This window comes from Diprion similis, chromosome 3, assembly GCF_021155765.1.
Source record: "Diprion similis isolate iyDipSimi1 chromosome 3, iyDipSimi1.1, whole genome shotgun sequence".
NCBI lineage: Eukaryota > Metazoa > Arthropoda > Insecta > Hymenoptera > Diprionidae > Diprion > Diprion similis.
The window spans coordinates 2,503,020-2,526,462 of record NC_060107.1 but is presented as its reverse complement, the minus strand read 5'-3'; the positions used below and the strand labels follow the sequence as shown (position 1 = coordinate 2,526,462).

The 23,443-nt window shown below is 35.1% G+C and overlaps 1 protein-coding gene across 2 annotated transcripts in view; it reads right to left on the bottom strand.

Annotated features, from left to right (window-relative positions):
• Nucleotides 1-5,722: 5,722 nt before the first annotated feature.
• The window catches only part of LOC124404597 (proton-coupled amino acid transporter-like protein pathetic), a 29,938-nt gene continuing 12,217 nt past the window's right edge, over nt 5,723-23,443 (bottom strand). Inside the window, exons 1-5 of one of the 2 annotated variants that reach the window (XM_046878881.1) lie at nt 17,591-17,749; nt 15,595-15,680; nt 8,511-8,918; nt 7,361-7,721; nt 5,723-7,234 (exon numbers count right to left, since the gene is read on the bottom strand). In XM_046878881.1, coding sequence (XP_046734837.1) covers nt 6,650-7,234; nt 7,361-7,721; nt 8,511-8,918; nt 15,595-15,680; nt 17,591-17,674 — 1,524 coding nt within the window. In that variant the 5' untranslated portion in view covers nt 17,675-17,749 and the 3' untranslated portion in view covers nt 5,723-6,649. Of the gene's footprint in view, nt 7,235-7,360; nt 7,722-8,510; nt 8,919-15,594; nt 15,681-17,590; nt 17,750-23,443 lie in introns of those variants that run through there. The other variant, XM_046878882.1, reaches the window with a different exon arrangement.

Sequence of the window (23,443 nt, the reverse complement as noted above, 5' to 3'; positions counted from 1 at the left end):
GCTCCAAGATGCCTGAGAGCTGGCGCTAGCCGTGCAGCTTACAAGAAGGTTGTATCCATCATGGTCGGTAGGGGGATACCGAGAAGTGCGCAGGTATAATCTGCATACAGATACCTGGGTTTAAGCCTGTGTCGCGCACTGTGCGCAGACGGTATTTCTATTTTCGACAAGTCCGAAATAGAACCACATCGCTAGCGAAAATTTTTATGCACGAATATTTTGAAGTTATGTAGCATTCCTACCTTTACCGACCGAGAAAACTCACCCTTTTTCATCTTTTATTGAATAAATTTTTTAGCCCCTCAAATGCGGGAAATGTGGAAATAGTAAGATGTGTCAAAAAACCCCATTTTTTCTCTGAAAGAGCCACTCATCCTCAAAATTTGAATCCTTTCCGTTCATTTATTTATTTTATATAAGAAGAAAAAGGCCGGGTTAGCACGATCGATAAGAGTAAGAGTACTAAATACTCTTAAGCGTATGCAAAGCAGATCGTTGGACCGAGCACCCTGCCTCAGCAAATTAAAACGCCGCAACCCGTTCAGCTACCAGTTCTTAGGTGCAACTGAAGGAATGTGACTACATATGTGCATAACTCGCCGATAACTGCACCGTGACGTGGCGTCTCGCGGATATTCATTTAAGATTATGCTATGCACATTTGATGTTTACTCGCTCGGAGAATACCGTGAGCCAATAAAAGGACTGCAGCGCCGTTTTAAGTAATGCAAAATAGCACGGCATAATGTAAAGATGGAATGAATTTTGATTATACAGCATTTATACTGAATATCAAACGTTTTTATGACTTATCCAATCAGTCGACGCGGCGCGAATAGCAGTTTGGTAAACAGAAAAGATTTGAGAAAAATATCTTTATAGCCAGAAGGCATCGACCGCTAATTGTGCCTTGACACGTGTGTATATGATGATATAATATATGTTGTATCTTCAAAACTGTGTGCCGTACAGTTAAAAAATTATCTTACACTCCACATTCTTTCAAAACCGTGTGTCTATTGCCAGTTCAATGTGTGTTACAATTACCAGTATATAACTTCTGAGAGAAATGGGGACAAGGAATAAGTATAGCTGTGATCATTAGCTGTTCAGCATCTGACCACGCTTACCGGTCCCAATTTTGGTGTAGAGTTGCTATGACGTCAATTTATTCGTAACCCGATAATGCTCAATTCCATTCACGATCTACCGGCGTTTTAGAGGTCAACATAGATCTTGTTGTTTTCCATGCAGTTGAGGAGCACTAAATTAAAGAAATAAACAAGTCCATTAACGTTGTTTCAACAGACGAATAATTACTTCGATTGGTCGTTTGCTCTTGCAAACTGTTCGTCCTCACCGATTTACCTTATCTCTGATTCTGCAAATAATTACTAATAATAAAAACATAACACATGATGAAGTAAGCGCCGCAAAGCTCCTGATGCAACACGAGTGTGCATTTTCGGTTGCACCGACGTGTTGCCGGTTGTCATCGCGCAGGCGGCAAGTCACGCAGTTGCCATTACGTAAAAGCCTGCAGTCTACCTATATCTATTGTTATTCAGACGTTTTTTCGCCGAAGTCTCAGTTGCGCAAGTCAAACGGATCCGGTATTCGATACGGCCCGCTTCTATAGGTACAAGCAAATGGGTAAACATTACGCAAGCAAACCCGGGACCGGCTTCAATTTTCCTTGATCGCAAACTGCGATATGTTACTTATACCCTGATCGCAAACTCGCGATTGTCATTGTAATTGTAATTATATTTATAGATCAGAAGTGGCCTGTAAGGAGGAGAATAAGGAAAATAATACTCGACCCACAATCGGTCCTTGTCAGAACTCCGAGGTCTTGACATTGAATATTAATTGTCCTAGGATATAAGAATAGAAAAGACCGATCACAGATTAGCCTCAGACATCTCTACATTCATTGAATTGAATGCTGTTCGTGCATAAAATAATACTAGATATCAGTTCTGGTTTACATTTTATTTATCATATTTTTATTCCGTTCAGATACGCTAATTGTAAGTGCATTTTCACGACTTTCATCGATAACTGAAATCGAAGTAATCAGTGGGATTAGCGACGACGCGAAAAGAATAAGAAGTGCAGTAGTTGTTTACTGGAAATCAATCGATTATTTATTTAAATACAATATATAAGTATAATAATTAATAAAATAACCGTATACACAAAACAGGTATATATCTACATCTGTAAAAACACAACTATCTAAACATTTAGGCATCGCCACTGCACGACGATATCATCTTACAATATGTAAGTATCAACGAATATTAATCGAAGCGTAAAAGCGTTGCAGAAAATTTTGGCTGCATGGCAGACCGAAGTAAGCAGTTTTTCAAAATTCTATTTCAATTACGGTATTCGGACAATCTAATAAAGCAGTTCCAACGGCGAACGATATACGCTGGCAGTGTAATTATTATATTGTCTATACGTCCAGCACGAAGTGTTATACTCATACTATGCATTCGATAAAGAGACTTTAGGCTATAAGTATGCGAATAATTCTTAGCATCATTATTATATAAATATAATTCCGACTCCCAAAATTAACATTCAACATGTATTAATCATGTAAAATCATTCGATGAATTTCGTTACGCGTGTTTCAAGGTTTTAGAGTGTCACTATATAGCCTAAATTCTCCATGAAATAAATGAATCAGTTAAAAAATGAAATAACAAATGTATTGCTACAACTATTATACATCATTGCAGTGGCGTACCTTGCGGAACTTTGTCAATTTTCGTATTAATTTTTGCCTCTTTTTTCACTTCTCCTTTCATTGCGAACAAGGCCGTTAACGTTCGATTTTATACGCAAACAAACGGAGATCTGTAATAATTTATTTCTCCGAGACTTGTCTATGCAAAAATATACAACATACACCCTGTCTTCTTTCGTAATCTATAAACGTAGATTTTTATTTTTATTTATTTATTTATTTTTTTTTTTTTTGTACGATTCTCACTAGGAAAATGCCAATACTTCAACGGTAACTTGTCACACGTTCAAGTTACACGCCAAGAAGGGCGTTTTATATCTTAATTTTATATAAACTTCATTCCGTCATTTTTTTTCTCGATTCTTATGTATTATTTTGTGTTTTTTTTCAATTTATTTCATTTTTTTTTTCCTCTTGTTTTTATTTCAAAAATCTACTTTCAGAAGGCACGCTGCCCGACTACCACGTCAGCGTTTTTACGAAGGAAAGAAAAAAAATACATCGCGAAGCCTCGAAACGCTGTTTTTTTTTTTTTTTTTACGGTTTGTACATTATATTTGTATATAAGTATAATTATTTATGTATACAAGGAACAACAACGATTTCAAAAGTAACAAGATTTCATGCGTAATTTTTTTTATTTTCGCAATAATCTGGCTTTTCTATAATATATTGCGTGTGTGCGACGTGATTTTTTCTGATTAGTGTTATTGGTTTGTTTTTTTTTTTTCTTCTTCTTCTTCTTCCAATTTTCGTTACGGTGGCGAAATTGTACATCTTTTCTCTATCTATATAGTCAAGGCACGAATAAAAAATAATTACGAAATCTCTAAGACTAATACTCTTTCATTTTGTAAATAGCTATTTCTCTATTTATTATATGATTATTACTTTCATTTACTTTTCTTATTTCTTCAGATCGAACGTTTTTTCTCGAAAGTTTATAAAAGTAAGTTTTAATGTATGAATTTTACCAGTTTCGTTTTCTGCGTAATTGTAATAATATTTTTTGCATTGATCGCGAAAATGTTTTCCAGCTTCAGAATATGGGATGTAGATATAAACAATTCAACTAAGCAATACTACAATGATACACGTGTTTCAATACCGAGGAGATTGTGTAAAACGATATAAGATTGAAAGAAGGTGGCGCGGGGGGGGGGGGGGGGGGAGAAATGCAGAAAAAAAAATTCATACGTGCAGGACATCCTCGGCAAACGACGCGACATATTTTAACATAATTAATACTTTTTCTATGCTGTGTATAGATGTATTTACGATAATCATGTCCCGTGCATGTGTTTCGGTTGTCGCTGTCCTAATTTTCGTTATAGGAAAACAAAAGTAAAAAAAAAAAAGACAGCAAACTTCCGAAACTGATGATGAATATAGTTATGAATTAATCATCTCATTAAATATTCAAATGTACTATGTCCTATCGACTGATGAAAAAAAAAAAAAATATATATATATATATATATATGTTCATATATATATATATTTATATCTAAACCTAATATACAATGCTAATCTAGAAGCAAATATAGTCTTTTCGGCTAACGAAATTTCCCTGCGGATACGAAAAGATGGTGTAGAAACGGTGTGCTCGTTATTTTCTGTTAATACCAAAAATAATGATACTTTTACGAAAATTTAACGTATAGAATTTACTAAGTATTATGTGATATAATTTGGTAAAATATCTACAGATATCGCTAAATCGTTGCGCAGGGAATTCGATCGCGTAACTCTCTAGTTTCTAGTTTGATTCCGTCGCGTGTTTCGTTAATTCTTGCGTTCCACATTGATATTGGTAGTACTAGTTTTATTTTTGTGCATAAGTAGATGAAAAGTAAGAAAAATAAAAATTGATAGTTAAAATTAACGAATCACATCACACGCGATAAAATACAGACGCGAAACTATAGCATAGACAGAAAGGTATAATATTTTTACGTGTGTAAAAAGAATGAACTTAAATGAATTTGCCACAGGGTTGTGGAACAGCTCCCGCTCCGCCCTGCAGCCAATCACAGAGGGGCCTTAGGGTTTGCCTTGACGCGCTGAGCCCTTTTTCGTGCCAAGTTCTGGGCCCCCGATCGTTTAATACGTGCGTATAATCAGTAGAAAGCAAAATCGGGTGACCGCAAACAAGTCACGAGAAGAATGCCCAGGTAGTAAGCTAACTAAAACTTAGCTACTACAATTTCATGTCTACGCTTCGTACAAGGCAAGATCGCTTCTAGTCTAAAAGAAAATGTATATATTTATACATTTACAGGTATGCGGACCCATATTCAATCAGTACGCATACGTATATATGTATACAATGTCAAGATGCATCATTCATTCACGTATATATATGTACAAAAAGAGAACAATTATATATAAGGCCCCGAACGGCGGCGCCATGAATTTTTATATTTTACTTTTTATTTTCATGCTTTTTTTTTTAGTTAATCATCGGTCTGAGATTCCGGTCAATTTCTATGGAATATATATATATATATATATACTTTACGTGAATCCTTTCTTCGCACATAATTCTTTTTTTCTCTCTCTCTCTCTCTCTCTCTCTATTTCTCTCCCTTTCTCTGTATATTCAAAGTACATCATTTCTGTATATACCTAATATAATATGTATAGAATATATCTCTTTTGAATATTTATCATCTATTACCAAGGAAAAACCACGGACGTATACGTTCCTGTAATATTGTCTTGTTTTCTTTATATTTACTTTTTCTTTTTTTTCGTCAATAAATAACCGAATATTTATTTCAATGAGATGAAAATTTTTTTGAAAAAAGCAAGAATAAAGATAAACTATTTATGAAAAATCGCAAATCTATCTTTAATTTCTTTCTGTTCGTCTTTTGTTTTTTATGCATTTGACTCGTTTGTATTTTTTTACCAACGGTAACTGTTACTTTTTTAATTGTATATTTCTTCTTCAACTTATTTTTCTTTCTTTTTTTTTTTCATCAAAAAGAATTTGCAAAGGCATAAGGTCTCAATTTCTTTTTCTTCTTTTTTCATTCTCGTTCCATCATCTGATTCATGTATCATACTTGTACGTATTTTTACTTTGTGTCATTGCAGCTATTGTTTAACGACTGTTTATCAATTTTCCTTCGATGTTCGTCGACTTAGCGAATATCAATCGTAAAAAGATTCACGTGTATCTTCGCACTCTGTGTCTTACTTTTTCTCTCTCTCTCTCTTTCTCTCTTTCTCGTATGCAATCTATCGTGTGCGCAATACAGAATGTAAGTATATGTATACTCTCTTGTATATGTATATATAGTATATAAGAATCGCGTAGTTTTAATAAGTTAACATGCAAAATGTAAAAGAAAAAAAAATGTGCAATGTATAGTGAAAATAGGAAACCATACTGGTTATGCAGAAAATAATAATAATACTCTCAAGGCAAAAAAAACTGTACTCCATAAAAACGTATAAAAAGAAAAATGGAACAAAAATAATACGTTTCTAATATTCTAACGATTAGCGACAGGTGAAGCTGGTGTGTTGTATACTTTTCACTTCTTGGTATAATGATGTTCTTTTGCGTATAGGTGTGTGTGTGTGCGTCTAGAAGTGGGTAGATAAACGACAAAGAGAGAGAATCGATGCGCAACTGTGTTTTAGTCTGTCTTCGTATTTCGTGTAATAAGCAATACCTGGGCACCGCGGTGCCGTTCCATATTACAGACGCCGCATCACCAAAGCCGCGGTGTGCAGCAGAGTGTCTTTTTCGCGGCACCGCGAATTTAGTATTCTCGAGGTTGTATTTCGCAAATAGAAAAAAACCGAATCAATTAATCCTGAGCTCTACCTCGAAGCGACCTCGATTAAACCGATGTAAAAATCAGCTGTTTTCCATTACCCTTTGATAATGTCTTGTATACTGACGTAGGTACCGGTAACAAAACCGAGTACACCAAAGGAAATGATTGCGATGTTCTTCCATAACCGCCAGTTGTATCTTCCAAGGCCGTTTTCGGCCTCCCATACAGTGACAAGTTCGATTATAGATGGGAACATGAGACCGAGAGTTGACAAGCATACGGCCCCGACGAGGGATATAAAAGGTCCCAGATTCGGTATCAATATGGCGACGACGACGGTGAAAATAACTAGGGCAATTCGCAGGCAGTATTCGGCGGTCAATTTCCTAGCCCCGAAACGGTGCTTGATATTTTTCCATATTATTTCAACGGGTACGTAAAACTGCAGACCGTAGGTGAAGAATATCGCAATAGCGATCATGATCTTCACACAATCGGCGAGAACAGTGTTCGGCAGGTTCAGCGTTACGGTGGCAGCAGTGTTCTCTCCGAAGGCAAGATAACCGAAGAAACCGACGACTGCGTAGAGCAGAACAACGAAGAACATCCCAATGTTCAATACGCCGGGACAACCGATGAAGTGAGTTGGAGTTTTCATGTTGTTCTCAAGGGGCATAACCTGGAATAGAAGAAGCATTTTGTTTAGATATATTTTGAATTTTTAATTCTTTGAAATATACAATTTTTTTTTTTTTTTTTTTTTTTCGTCTTCTTTACAATTTTATGTACATGAGTTTATACTTACAACACCGATGCCTTCCAATGCAAAAATAGCGGTACCGAAGAACATTGGTAGTTCGTCCAATGGCGCGAATAACGGGACAGTACTAATGGGCTTGAGGTATTGGAATATGTAATAAAAGGTAATTGCCAAACCACAGGCGATTAGAGCATTGGCCAGCATGGAGAACGGCGCTAGCCATTTCAAGTTCCTGATAAGGGAGAAGACTATCAGCAGTGGCAAAAGGGCGGCTATATATAGCCTTAGATCAGTCGTAGTTCCCATTTGGCCGTCGACGACCTTTCGAACGTTTTCACCAATGAACACTAGGTATACGCAACAGCACCCGATCAAGTCTATAACCAAAAACGTGTTGATCGTAGCTCTGTAACAAAAATAAACCGTAATAATGATTAAAATATATTCAACATTGACATATGCATACATGGTATACAGTACATAGTGTGATATAATCTAATCGTAAATAGCAAGCGTTGAGGACACTTGGCCGTAGTAATTTAGAAACGGCTCATTTTTTCTTCGAGTCGGTTACGTTGGCAATTCCGAATCAGCCCGCAGCGCCGCCTTCGGCCGGCCGCGAAACAGATTCAATCTTTGTAAACATAACCCAAGATAATCACTGCGCTCAAGTGTACCTGCAGGAATTGTGCGGAATGGAGATCATTCTTACGAATTCGCTGCCCTATAATAAAATCCACTCAACTTAAGAGTGGCTGGTTATAAAATACCTAACTTTGGCGTGACAGTTGTAATTCAAGTAATTCTACGGGCCCTGATGATAAAACAGTTAACTCTTGTGTATAAGCATGGAAGATAATTATTCTACCATCAAGGTCCGTAGATTTAGGTACTTGGGTTATAATCGTCGCGACAAAGTTAGGTCTTTTAAGTAGCAATACAAGGAGGGTTCTGGATACAGATTTCTACACTACCGACACAGCCGAGTAAAAATCCCAGACGTAAACCTTTTTCTAGAACGGTCAAGCTTGGGGGTTATCCCCACTCTGAATGACTATCGATCATCCAAAAAAATCCTCCAAACTACGCTCTACGTTACCATAGTTTTTACCCTCATCGGTGTGCCGGTAATGTAGGAATTATAAAATATATATGGAACTAAGGTAAGATTAAAAAATCAATAATAAATCCTTACTTGGCAAGTCTCGCGTATTTTTGAACCGGTTCAGGTCCAGCGAAGAACGCGGCTTCGGCAACTTCGGCAAAGCCGAGACTCGGTGTTTGGGTCCGCCTGCAAAGAGCGTGGGCACATTTAACCAGAATGTGAACACAGTAGGTGCAGATGGCGCCGATGAAGAAGACGGCGACGAGACCAAAGCCCAATCCAGCGTGTTTGAAGGCCATGGGCATTGAAAGGATCCCCGTGCCCAAGCTACCCTTGAGCAGATGGATGAGGGTGTCTAAGTCGGAAGTTGGGTGAGCCAGCTTCCGGTGCTCGAACGGATCGTAGAGGGCCGCCTCCTCGTCGTCGGGACGCTCGACGAGAGGGAGGGTCGACCCGTTGCTGACGGTGATTGGAACGTCATTTTTCTCACACTTGTATCTGTAAAACCATTTGAGTAAGAAGACGCTCTTTCGATTTTTTCTTCTATCGTAATTCTTTTATATCTCTTACAATGTATACATACGCATTTAAACACAGGCATTTTTCGTACTCGTTTCACTGTCTGTTTGTTTTTATTAATGCAGGCCGTATACAATAACTTCTTTAATTTTTTCTTTTCGAGTAATTGCTCTGTCACTTTATTCGCTGAATGACATTAAAATAAATATAAAATGGGTACCTATGTGTTTAATAATTGTGTGAATTTAGCGTATCGTGATATTATTGGTTCGTGTTGCAAGTGATAAAGTTATATGCTTTGCTGCGGGTCTCGATATGTTTTTTTTTTTTTTTTTTTTATTGTTTAAAAAAAAAAAATTCCATGCATAAGCAAACAAAAAATGGATGAGAATATTTTATACTGCAACCCTTCTCGACGAGACAAAATAACATTATTATATACTATACGTAAAGTATAAGGTACATAACGTATATGTATAGGTATAATAATTAGTGTTAGTGGACATCGATGACTTTCGCAACGTGTTAAACCGGGATGTTGTTATTATTATTAATAATCATTAGTTTCCAACAAAAATATGCTATCTATAAATTGACGACAAAAACGTGATTTAACGAGTTAAAAACAATGTCAGGGGGCAAAAAATTTATGCATGTATGATGCTAAGATTTCAAGCAACAAAGGCGAAGGAAACCTAAGACGTTACGTATTAGGTGTTTGATAATTTAATTTTATAATCGACGAGGAAACTCGATACGCGTGTGAAAGTGTTGTTATTGTTATATGTGTAACTTAAGGATAAGTTTTATAGATTACGGTCAGTGGGTAGCATGTATTACACAGCGCACTAGATTGTACACTTTTCTTTTCTCCTTCATACACGAAAGCCAACAAATTCAATTAAGCAAGAACGAATAATGCATTTTGCAATATGAAAACGAACAAGAAGAATATGCAGGCAATGTGGTAGAACAGGCGATATGATTACATTATATGATATTGAAATGTATTTGAAATAATAATAATATTAATAACGATGATGTTAATTTTGTACGAAAGAAAATTAACCTCGTGCAATGTTACATATGTAGTAAGTATATGTATGTAACAACAATAGTTACTTACAATTCAATTTATATGTATAATATAGAATCTATACGTGTATTGTAAATTGACAACTATGTCGTGTAATTTATTCCTAACGTATAATTGTTATAATATGTATAATACAGTACAAACTATCGCGAGTGCATCGAGCCGTGTAATACTGCTGGAATACCTATTATACGGGCATAGGGATATATTATTAACAACAACAATAATAATAATAATAATAATAACAATTATGTGTATAGTACAATAGGTATATAAGATTGTTTGTGCGTACAGATCCCGATACCGACATATTACCGACATTTACAGCCGCTTCACAGCTCAGACAAAAACCCTTTTTCGGGTAATGAACTCCTTACTCTGGTCGACTTTGTCGATTATCGTAAAAATATCTTCCGCCTCGTGCCCTACGTTACCATCGTATCGATAATTACGAAAAAGAGGGTTTGCGTCTGAGCTGTGAAGTAGATAAGAATGTCGGTAACGGGATCTGTACGCAGAGGTGACCTGTGTACCTACTGAGTACACAGTTGAGGCGGTGCCCTACGGAGATTTAAGTAAACTGAACTATGAGTATCACGATATACGCCTTATTTACTACAGGTATAATTGAATATACAACGCGCGTGCAGAAAATCTCGAAAAATTTTACATGTGTTGTTCAATCTGTATATATTAGGATTATACAATGCCCCAATAAAAATTTGTGCGCGTTCACCGATGCCCAATGGATGTGCGTGTCTGTGTGTGTGTGTGTTTATGTATATGTAAAGTATACAAAATGTGTTTCCTGTATTTATTTATGCATTTCTTTGATTTTCTTTGATTGGGGGTTCTTTTTTCAATCTTATATTTTCGTCTTGAAAAATTATTCAAAATTTATCGTTCACATGTATACAACATTGCAAAGAGTGCAGGCGTTTCATACGTTTGTATATATATATATATATTATATTGTTGCAAAGTAATTTGGTTTGCATCGATCGGGTTTAGAAATTTTTTTTTAACGTTTCTTCAACTTGCAGAAAAAACAAAAGAAGAAAAAGACACTAACTACACCGTTCGCTCTTTTTTTGCTTGTTACGAAAGTCTGATCCGTGATTTAATTTTTGGCACAGCCAATACATCTGTGCGAATAATTTGCAAAAATCCAGGTTTTTCGATCAGTGCAAATCGTTTATTGTACGTTCGTCGGTGACAAACTAAAAATCTCCGTATTCACGCCAGTTGTAATTGATTGAAAGGGAAACAAGCAAAAATAAAAAAAAAAAATAAGATTTGAAACGACATACTGGAATTACAGAATTTACAGAAAAGTGAAAATGTTTTTATCATCGAATTCAAAGATTATCGAGCGATCGTAAAGAGAAGAATATGTAGAAAGAAGATTCTAGCAATAGAAAGAAAAGGAATTCATGAAAATTGGTATAATTAATAATTTGCCACCGCAAAAAAAAAAATATATATATATATATATATATATATACATACATACAAAAAAACTCTGACGACTCCGCATGTATAATACAACAATAATATTATTAATGATAAAATTTGGAATAAGATTTATTGTTGAACGATATACGTACATACATAAAGAAATGTTTGAAATATTTTTGTTGCATAACATATTACTTTTATAACTTGATCTTATCGTCGATTGTTTATTTTTACGTTTATTTATTTTTTTTTTTTTTTTTTTGATCCCCTTCCGTTACGTATCGTCATCGTTAATCAATCGATCGATAGCGGTTGTTGTAGATAATTCGAGGAGCCTTGATCCTCCTCTCTAACAAAATGCATGGCAGGATAATAAAATGTTAAATTTATAGATCGTAAAGTTAGGTAGGTTGTGTAGGTACCCGTTGGTGCGGTAGGTAGTTTCTCTCCTTAGGTGTGGAGCTTTCTTTCAAGTAAAGCTCTTGAAAGAGTTCGTTGCGTGTGGCGTTTACGTGCATACGTCACAGACAGACGTGCGTTCACGTCTGCACACGCGTGTAACGCCTAAAGGCATGGGGCAGCCGCAACCACCGCACTGCATCACCGACGCCCAGCGCCACGACGCAGTACGACGACTAACAAGCCGTTTATCAATACATTGCGCTTGACAAAAAGAGGGTTATCACAGATTTTTAATATATATAAATATATATATATATATATCACATATATATTATAATATATGTATATGCATATATCTAGAACAATTATCATATTACAATATGATTGATGCAAAATTCAATTACGCTAGATCCACATCATCATCATCATCATCATCATCATCCATATTTATATATATATATGTATATTTTAATACAGATGTCGTATTTAACGTTATGCAATAAGAAAAATTTTTAAAAAGAGAAAAAAAAAAAAAAATCTTCAAACGACAAAAAAAATAAACAAATAAAATAAATCGAACAATTCAGACACCAAAAAACACATATCGATTCTAGTTTTGATTGTTAAACTTGGTTTCCGCTTACTTTCTTTTTTTTTTTTTTTTTTCCGTCTCATATCATCGGACTTAGTTCGTTCGTTCGATTCTGATATTACGTTTTTTTTTTTTTTTTCTATTAGCTTGTCTGTGACTTTTAATTTTCTTTTTCGTTTCGTTCCGATTGTTATCGTACAGTACACAGATAATTTATTTCATACGAGAAGATATAATTGCGAGAAAGAGGGCGATTAACACTATATTTTGTGCGGCACTTGGAAGCGCGGTTTCGGGTTCTAATATCTCAGAGTGCACTTCACACAGCCTGAATCTATACATATACCGGACTCTATTCGCATGTCTGGAATCATATAAATGCACATATTATACAGTAAAAGACAAGATTTTTACAATATCGATTATAATTGGAAATTTCAACAATTGGAGAAAGAGAAGGTAAGAAGAATTAAAGAAAAAAAAAAAAAAAAAAAAAAAAAAAAAAAAAAAAAACCAGCAACAACAATAATAATAGCAACAATAAAATAGTAACATGGAAAATATATAGATAATCTAGTTCGCATACTGCGTGATATTTTTATAGTATAGTATATCATACGCGTAAGTAAATAAATAAATAAATAAATAAATAAGTACACATATACAATTTAAAATACAAAATACAGTACGGTCGTGTGTTTTCAACGAAAAAATTTTGAATTTTCTTGTTATCCTTTTATGTTTCCGGTCGCATTAATTCGCCTCAAAAATATGTATTCAATTAATTAAATAAAATCAATATAGATAAGCAATTAACGCGGAATAAAGATTTGATTCGAACTCCAAAAAACGCGAATTGGAACGTTCGTTTATCTCATTCGATAGTAATATTTGTACATACATATATATTTATATATATATATATATGTACAATATATTGCGTACAACTTGTATATACATATATAGTAGGTATATACCTCCAAATTCGTGTCCATTTTTTGTATAATAAGTGTGTGCGTACTCGTGTGTGTTTGTGTGTGTGTACATTGATTTTTAATGCATAATTTTCTATTCAATTTACGAAACTGAATTTCATTTTTTCATTTTTATTTCTATAGCTATATATGTGTGTGGTATGCATATCCAAAGAATATGTGATAACTACTATTATTATAGTATCTAATTAAACGTAACAATGACTGTAACAATGATTATTATCATTATTGTTAGTCTCGTGTGAATCGATATATACATATATATGTATACTGTATAGTATATAATAAATTATATAATATTTTGTTAATAAATATGTATAGGCATGGGAATGATTGGCGGACAACAATGAATAATTGTACAACGATAGTTGTTACATTTAGGTAAATAATGCACAACGACAGACACGGGGGAAAATAAAAAGGAAACAAAAAACGAAAAAAAAATTTTTTTTTCAAAGACAAAACGAGAAACCATCGTTATTGCCAAAGCTCTCTCTCTCTCTCACTCTCTCTATACGCATGTGTACGCATATAATAGTATCCGTAGATCATATCTATCGTGTAACAATTGTAATGTAATGTAATGTAATGTAATGTATGATGTTATAACGTAGCTGCAGCATTCATGATTGATTATAACGCGAAAGAAGCCAATCAAAAAAATTCAGCCTTACACATATATGTATGATTTTCCTGAATCCCCCCCCGTCGCTCTCTAGTGTGAGAAAAACAGAAACTTTGAAATATGTCGTTAAAAATGAAAATCGTTGAAAAAACGAGGAAAAACAGAAGAAAAAAAAAAGTAACACGTGACCGTTTATGACCATTATTGATTCGGCGAATGCATGCGCCCGGATCGTACAAGGCATGATACACGATTCGTCTCGATGATGGTTATAAAATTAATTGAAAAGAAATATTGTTAATTCAAGTGCACTCTAGATCTTGTGAATAAAAATCATCGAAGGTTAAGAAGAACATTTGTGAGAAAAAAAACTGCATCGATTAGAATCGGTATATCAGCCTCGTTTTCACAAAATCAATTCATTGAATACAACGCCATACGTAAATTATATACATATAAGTATTATATGTATATAAATATTATAATAAGCCGTAATAAATCAGACAGTATGCGCGATTAGATCATGTGTAATGAGAAAAAAAAAATAAAAATAAAAAAATATATACATATATATATATATATATAAAAAAATAATAATCAAGATAACTATAGTGATATAAATGCATGTATAATAAATATATATATATAACAATGATTATGGTATGTATAATTATGTAGTATAATATATGTATATCTGATATGCACAAAAAGATGTGCAGAGATATGTTTGGAAAATGAATTGATTTGAAGTATAAATCGATTGTATATAAGTAAAATGAAGAAATAAATAAATAAATAAATGAAAATTGACCAAACAATACGACGTAAATGCACAATATATATGATCCTCTGGGTTTGAATTTACGTTGCTTCTATACATTTTTCACCAATAACGTTTCAGTGATTTGAAAACTACTACACAGTATTATAATCGCGTATTTTTTTATTTTTAATTCTATTTTTTTTTTTTTTTTTTTTTTTTTTTCTAATACGTATAGTAGAAAGTTATATAAGGTATATAAAATCGGGATTTTTATTAATTTAATTTAAAGCAAGATATTATTATCGCAATAAAAGCTTCTAACGCGATGATAATAAGTAATATATAGAGATGCGGTTGAACGACGTGTATAATAAACACACGTAGTGTCGTATTAGACAGGAATAAAATGGTTAGACATTACAGCTTACGAGAGCAGAAGAGTGAATTGCTCGAATGTATCGAACGATCATATTCGATTGAACTCGATTCAAAATCATCACTCCGATCAACGATATCAACGTATTGTCGGTGTACAAGTTAAGTTTATATATTATAGGTATAAGGTATAAGGTATGTATGTATATATGCATGATACAGAGATACAGCATCCTTCCAATCTGTCTGTATAATAACCAATATTATATATACGGTATTCCTTTTGCCTTTTTGTCAATCGTTGCACACAGCATTTCATTGATCTAGTTATACGAAGGTTAATACTTACTTGACGAGCACCATGTCTGAGAGTTCTGTTTTCACCCCGTGCTTCTTCGGGTCGTATTCAGCGATTATTGGCCGCATTGGCGTTCTCTGTAAAAGAAAACAAAACAACATATAAATATAACACGTAAAAGATAGACAGTCGTATCGACTTTACCGACGGAACGGCTAGGGACCTTTGTTCGAAAATAGTTAGACGGGACGGTTGCTAGTAACTTTTTGTTTTTTCTATGATTGGACAAATTATCTCTACCGATCGCGTCGCCTGTAACCCACGTGCAAAACAAATCCAAAATATCTTTTGTATGTAATCGTATCATAACGATTTACAGGACGTTGAAAAAAATTCGACAATTTTCATTTTACGTTTTTTACTTCATCGCTAACCGTCGTCGTCGTCGAATTGAGAAAAATATTCAAATACCAGCAGCGATGCGTGCACGATTACTGCACGACAGATTGCGCAATGAAAGCGAACCGAAAAAGGGAAGAGATGTAGAAATAAAGAGAGGGAGAAAAAAAATAAATAAATTAAAAATAGTAGAATAAACACAAACAATTATTAAGGTGCTAAAACCGGTTGTATTTAGCAAATTAGTATCAATTTCACGAACGACACGAAGGGCATACAATTATATCTTATATAGTTAGGTAATACTAGTCACAGATATTCCTTTTCAAATTCAGTATCATATCTTTACATTTCTTTTCTACCCTCGTCCACGTTTTGTTCGCTCTATATTATTGCGATGAGACAAAATAATAGAGGATAATAAACAAAAAAAAAAAAAAAAAAACAATCCATCATCAAATTCACCACACACCCGGTCATTCAAAGAATTTTCCGAGTTACTGGACAAAACGTTAATTTCCACAAGTATTTCCATACCTTTGTGGTTTAATACAGTCTGAACGGAAGAAAAAAAAAACAGAGAATGCAAGTAAAGAAAGAAATCAAGAAAAAAAAGAAAAGAAAAGAAAATATCGCATTGTTTTGTCGCGTTTGTATAGAACCGACATTGCATATTATATGATGTGTATATACATATATATACAATATACATGTCCGGTGTAGAAAACATGCGTAGATTTACAGGGAAAATATATACCTATACATAGATATATATATATATATATATATAGGATATAAATTTAGAACAACGTCTAGCTCGTTGTGTAACACGAATGTTTGCTCTTCGACGATTGGTGAACCTGCGGGTACCGGCAACGCGCGCAAACTTTGCTTCTTGCCAACTTTACGTGAGAGTATACATAAGAATGTAAGATAGGTGTATTATACGTAGTATTATAAGATACGCGGTAAGTATAATGAGAAACGAGTTAAAAAAATATTGAGAAGAACAAGATAAGGAGAAAAAGGAAACCCTCGGACGGGATGGTCGGACATAACCTGCTTCTTCTCTAACAACTATAAGAGTGCCTACCTACGACCTATACGATCTACACTGCCATGCCGTGTAATTCGACTTATATATATAGATAGACATAACACCTAGGGCCATGCCTGCAAGCGTTTCAGTAGCCGCAAGCCTCAAAGCATGTGGGCGTATGAATGTATGGATCATGGATGTATGTATGTATGTATGTATGTATGTATGTATGTATGTATGTATGAACATACGCGTTCCGTATGAGAAGAAGCTCGCATATAGCCGCAGCCAGCCAGCCAGCGGAAAGCTTTTTTCGAAAAGCGTTTCGCCTCTCGCGTCGTCGAAAAATGGAAGTTCGAAACGTGATACACATAAATGCGAGAATAAATAATACGTGATACATATACATACTGTGTATGAAAGACATATGTAAACAAAAATAAAAAAAGAAAAGAAAATGAACAGCTGTATTACGAAGAAAAAAAAAAATAAAAATAAAAAACACACACACACGCTGGAAAGTATAATTTTTCTATACTATGTGTCGTTTTTTTTTTTTTTTTCTTTTTTTACTTTTTTTTACGAAGGAATTAAATTAAGCATATTAACCCTGATGTGCGGACGTTCGGTGGATGACTGTGAAGTAGACAGTGAACTCATCTCCACGTCCAACGCACTTCCACCGTTTCCCATTGTGATCTGTCGATATAATTTATATGTTTGCACAGCAAAGTTTTTTTTTTTTTTTTTTTTTTTTATATATATATATATATATATTTTTTATATTCTTCTTCGTATTATTATTATTATTATGAAGTTGAAATAATTATATATTTCCACAGTACATATATACGTACAATGCGTATAATATTTTAATACGATGTGATTTTGTATTATAACGTTATCGCGTGTCAGTTGAAATTTATAATTGTTAAGAAAAGTGTATAAAATTGATTCACGTCATCGTTGCAATTTTACAATAATTCTTATAAAACGTCACTATTATAATATTAGAGATCCACCATCACTTATTCACTATTATAAAATCTAATACAATACGCGATAAGTGGTTTTATTATTATTTTTTTTTTTTCTTCTTCTTCTTTTCTTTTTATACGTCTTATTACAGTATCATTTACACCAAAGAAGAATTGAAAAAACACATGATAATGTTATCGCAGACCTGACAACGCGGAATCAGGTATATACATATGTATGTATGTATGTATGTATGTATGTATGTATGTATACGTACAGGTATACAAATATGAATAATAAACTAGAGAAAAATAATTTCGTAAATCACCAATCCGGACGGTACGGTGGCAAAAGGAGTAGGATAAATAGATCGAAGAGGACGAAGAGGATGAATTAGCCGCCCCGTGTTCGCGTTAAAAACTTGTGGAAGAATGATGACCCGCGAATATGTGATGAGAGGCTCTCGCACATATAGTCTTTTGCGTATGGTTACCACCACCACCACCACCACCTCCTCCTCCTCCTCTTCCTCCTCCACCGTCTTCGCGACGATCTCCGTCACCGTCGTCGCAACAGCAGCAGCAGCAGCAACAGCAGCACTACGTCCGTATTATAACACCAACCCACCCACCCACCCGGCGTCGCGGTGTCGTCGACGTCGACGTCGACGGAGAGTAAGATCAAGAATAAGAATACGAATACGAATACGAAGAAGACGCACAAAACGACGATACGCGTGCCAAACTGTCTGAATATTTTCAGACGACCGGCTTATATACGCGGGTGCCGCCTGCTAATGTATAGAAAGAACGGCGAACGATGATGCTAACAGACGACGTCACGCACGTGCAGGGAAGAGAGGAGAGGAGAGGAGAGGAGATGGATTGAGATGGAGAAAAATCGGTGGAGGAACGATATAGATGAATCGGAATTGGCTCAGGTCAGGGTCGTCGTCAATTCGTCGTTCATACAATCGGAATTGATCACCGACGATTACTCAATTTTTAAACATTCATTTTTTTTAATACTTTTTCTTTTTTTTTTTTTGGTTTCGTTCTTTTTTGAAGGAAGGGCGGGAGGGATGGGAGGAGGGAGGAGATTCAATCTACTAGCTACGCTACTGTTCAAACTTTATGTACACAGGTGGTAGTGGTGGTGGTGGTGGTGGTGGTGGTGGTGGTGGTGGAAGTAGCTGGCGACAAAGAAGACGAAGTAGAAGAAGAAGACGAAGAAGAAGGTGGTGCGGATGGGGCAATTGCTACAGCTAGCCGAGATGTGTGTTTTACGTGCCCGCGTAAACAGAACGATACCGATACATATACCTACAACTCTAGACTCTCGGCTAAGCTCGTGACGACAGAGTTTAGAGGCTTATGGTATAATTTAATCGTGCTAATTGCTGCGGTTCACGTGAGAAGAAACGGCAAGGAAAGAGAGATAAACTGAGAGACGAAGGAAGATAGATAGATAGATAGATAGATAGATAGATAGACAGAGAATAGATAGACACAGAGAGAGAGAGAGAGAGATGCGGGTATGTCCAACGGAAGTGCGGTGTTAGGAAGGCGCCGTAACCTTGAGATTAACTTTTATTACTTTAATTCGATTCAGCCGAAGTGTAGCGCGAGCTCTCCGACAGAATTGTCGCAGAATTTCTTCACAGTTGAGAAATCCCGCCGTTTCAAGTCAGCCGCGGCGAGCTCCAACGTTCTATAGGTTATAATTTTTATCCGTTCATGCGACGATCGATTCTTGTTCGTTGGACAATCTACGCTATGTAATATTCTTGTTCGTCGATGAATAACCGCTGATATTGATTTTTCTAATTTGAACACCGACGTTGATCGTGGGCCTCATTTTGCTGGGATTTATCTTTTTTTTTTCTTTTATACCTTTTTATTCACACTTGATTTCAGTTTTTTTTTTTTTTTTTCACCAGTCTACGACGGTTACAATTAGGAACAAATTTTCCTTCGCGGGAACTTCGAAGGACTAACCGTTCTCCAGTTACGTCATTTACAAACTGACCAATCAGCGGCCCGCCCGCCAACCTAGCCACGCCCTGTCGCGTCACGTGCCGGCTTTCCTATTGGTGCTTTTTTTAAGACTCTGTAACTCGGGAACCATTCGAGTGACGATGTTGTCGCAAAGGAACTTTGGCCTCAGATTTTTACGGCGCACCTAAGCAACAAGTTTTTAATCAAGATTGCTTTCTATACTTCTTACACAGCGAAGATAAGATTTGAAGAAATTTTCTTTTCTTATCGTTTTTTTCTTTCTTTCTTTTAACGCAAATTATTAGATAAGTATTTTTCCATCTCTCGATGAAAAAAACAATTCACCACGGCGTGCGGATGGCGGATAAACATAATAGTAATATGTTAGTAACGACAGGTGACGTTCGTCCAAACTCCTAAGTTGTAGAATAAATGTTGTGCATGAATGCCAGATGCGTTCGAAAATCAATATCATGTCCGTACCAGCAAACAACTGACTCATAAATACGGTGAGGAAAATATTTCGATCGATTATTACAAACGATAAGTGCGCTAATTATACTCAAATATATGTACAAATAAGTATCTATATGTACGACGAGTGCAGTATAAAAATATGCCATGCAGTTCTGCAGCGATTTCTGTGCAAAAAAAAAAAAAAAACAGGTACATAATAAGAAGCTGGCCACGCAAGTAGGTACTTGCTAATTTTCGTACATTCGCTATTTTTAACTTCGACGAGAAGAATGAAGCGGGGAAAAAGAAATAAAACGTGTTGCTGACAGGCCGTTTATTTGCTAATCTAACTCGTTAACCAAGTGTGAAGAATATATTCGCGAGGATCGCGTGGCTATGAATAAAAAAAAAAAAAAAAATGAGAAAAATCACGATTTATGGACGAGACATTAAATCCTTCAGTCATAGTGCTCCTATAAATTAAGCTTTCCAAATCTGATCAGATGACTTAGTTGATTCACAATTTTATTTTCACACTCCAGAGTCTTCTCTTAAAGTTTATTTAACGTCTACAATAAAGTGTTATTCAATGTTGAATCCACTTGATCTATAATATAATGGCATGATTTACATAGACCTTTCACTATGCATGAATTCTATTTTCGGAACACCTTTCGACCTTTAAGTATAGCATAAGAGTTCTCGACGGTTGACAGCCTGCAAGCTTATACGACGGTGAAAACGCGTTTTTGTAATTTTTCTTTTCGTAGCCGATTGAAGAAAAACGCCTTTTTTTTTACATCCTATTGCAAATTTTTCTTTCATCAAAATCTGAACTAAATCCATTTAAATCTCTATCGCAAGTTTATTTTATACCCGTGTCATATATACATAGAAAAAACGTCCTTCGATAATCGAGAAACTCATATACGTATGCACACGAAATTACATAATACATGCACATGCACGTCTTGATTAACTTCCCGTCCAATTTCTGATTCACAGGGTCAAAACCACACGGGCCAAATATCAACGTTTAGACATACTTCACAATCCCACCTATCTATACATAATAAATGTTCAACAATAACAACAATCGTGACTACGGTCTATACGAGCAGCCAGTCTATATTTAAAAGATCGAGTCGAAACAAAAAAAGAAAAAAGTTAAAACAAGAAAATAAAAAGGAAGGTTGTCAACATTGTTTCTTTATGACTAGAGTCAATTGAATTTCATTACCGTGGCCAAAGTCCAAAAAAACTTTTCGAAATTATAAGTATAGGTATGTATTAGCTTTAACAGTGTCTCGATCATCGCACACAATGCGATCGACACAAGTGAATAAGAATCTTTTCTTTTTGTTTCTTAGATTTCTCTTCGTTCTTTATGGTAAAAAAAAATTCATTTTCTATAATACGGCGATAGAAAGATCAGTTCCGATGATAGGTAACGCGTGCACGTTGCATGAGAACTTCCTGACCAACCACGACTGCTGCCTCGCGGAAATTGAGGGGGGGGGGGGGGGGGGGGCAAAAGCTCTGGACGATCGCGACTGGCCGAGAGCCAAACGACCGTTAATCGATACGGGAGGTGGGGGTGAGTCACGGGTTCAGGCGCCACACGCTATTGGGCAACTTGAACTTGTTCGCATTTGAAAACTGCGTAAATACGCCCGCGGCATTCTAACCTAAGACGCACTAGCGATTTTTCCTACGTAACCACGTAACCACGTAACCCCTGAAGAGATAATTAGTCGGTTATTTTTCTGTTTCTTCTTCTTCTTCTTCTTCTTCTGCGTGTTTTTATTTCTTTTCCTACCTTTTTTTTTCAATTTTTTTTCTAAAGACATAACATAGATACTAACAGGCATACAGCAGGTGAAGATGACTAACAGCCACGCGTTAATTTCTATCCCAAACAATTCGTCAATCCTGTATGATTTTCACGAATTGTATAATAAAGATAAAAACCTATAATTGTTATATTATTAAGCACATTGTTTTTTGTTTTTTTTGTGTGTCACAATCGAGCCTCCCGATCGCCCAGCTCTTCTTTACATAGTTAGTTATTATACAAGTATTGCGGTTACGATATTGTACATACATACGTCTAAATTTATGTATTAAAAACCAAAAATATCATCGCTCGTGATGCGTCATTCTAGTATTTATTTTTAATATCCTGACTATCTACACGACGGCGGCGCTTCGTTCCGCCTGTAAATACGCACTGTATAGATAATACCTACATAGTTGCGTATATACATATATATATATACATCAGTTACATCTGCGAGTTGCCAAAAGAATTTAGTTTCTTCTGCTGTTTTTGTGCTATTCTTATTATTTATTCATTTTTTTTTTCCTTCTTTTTTTCTCTTTCATCATCCAACTCCTTCTTTACTTCTTCTTCTATGAATTTTGAAGTTTTTTTTCACCTTATGCTACTGCAATATAGTTATTTAAATATATATATATATATATATATATATAAAACACCATGAACGAAATAAAAATATAATTGAAGCCGTATTTACACGCACGCACGCACGCACGCAAGTAGGTACATTGAAAAAATGATGACGCATTCCGTGTGTAACGCATATGTATATATGTAAACACCTGCGTAAATAAATGACTCTATGCATACCGAGTGAAGCGCGTTGGAATTAATCTGTTAAATTTCTTGATTGAAATTTTCAGTTCATCAATATTAATTAGCTGAACATAATACGATATATTGTAGATCTATACATTGAAATCGTTTATAAATAATTTTTAAACCGTATTATTAATATAAATTTTTCAAATTGTCATTTTTCCAGAGAATAAAAGTATAATTTATAATCGTTGGAAGTTTCGATGCATATGGAATATATATTAAATAAAATTTATGTCTGCCGATCGATCAAACTAATTTCACCGTATCTATAATAAGCAACAGCACGACCTGTGACCGAATAATTAATAATCGATAAAGAAAAATAAATCTAAAAAAGTGTAATCACGGTTTTATTACCGCGTGACTGCA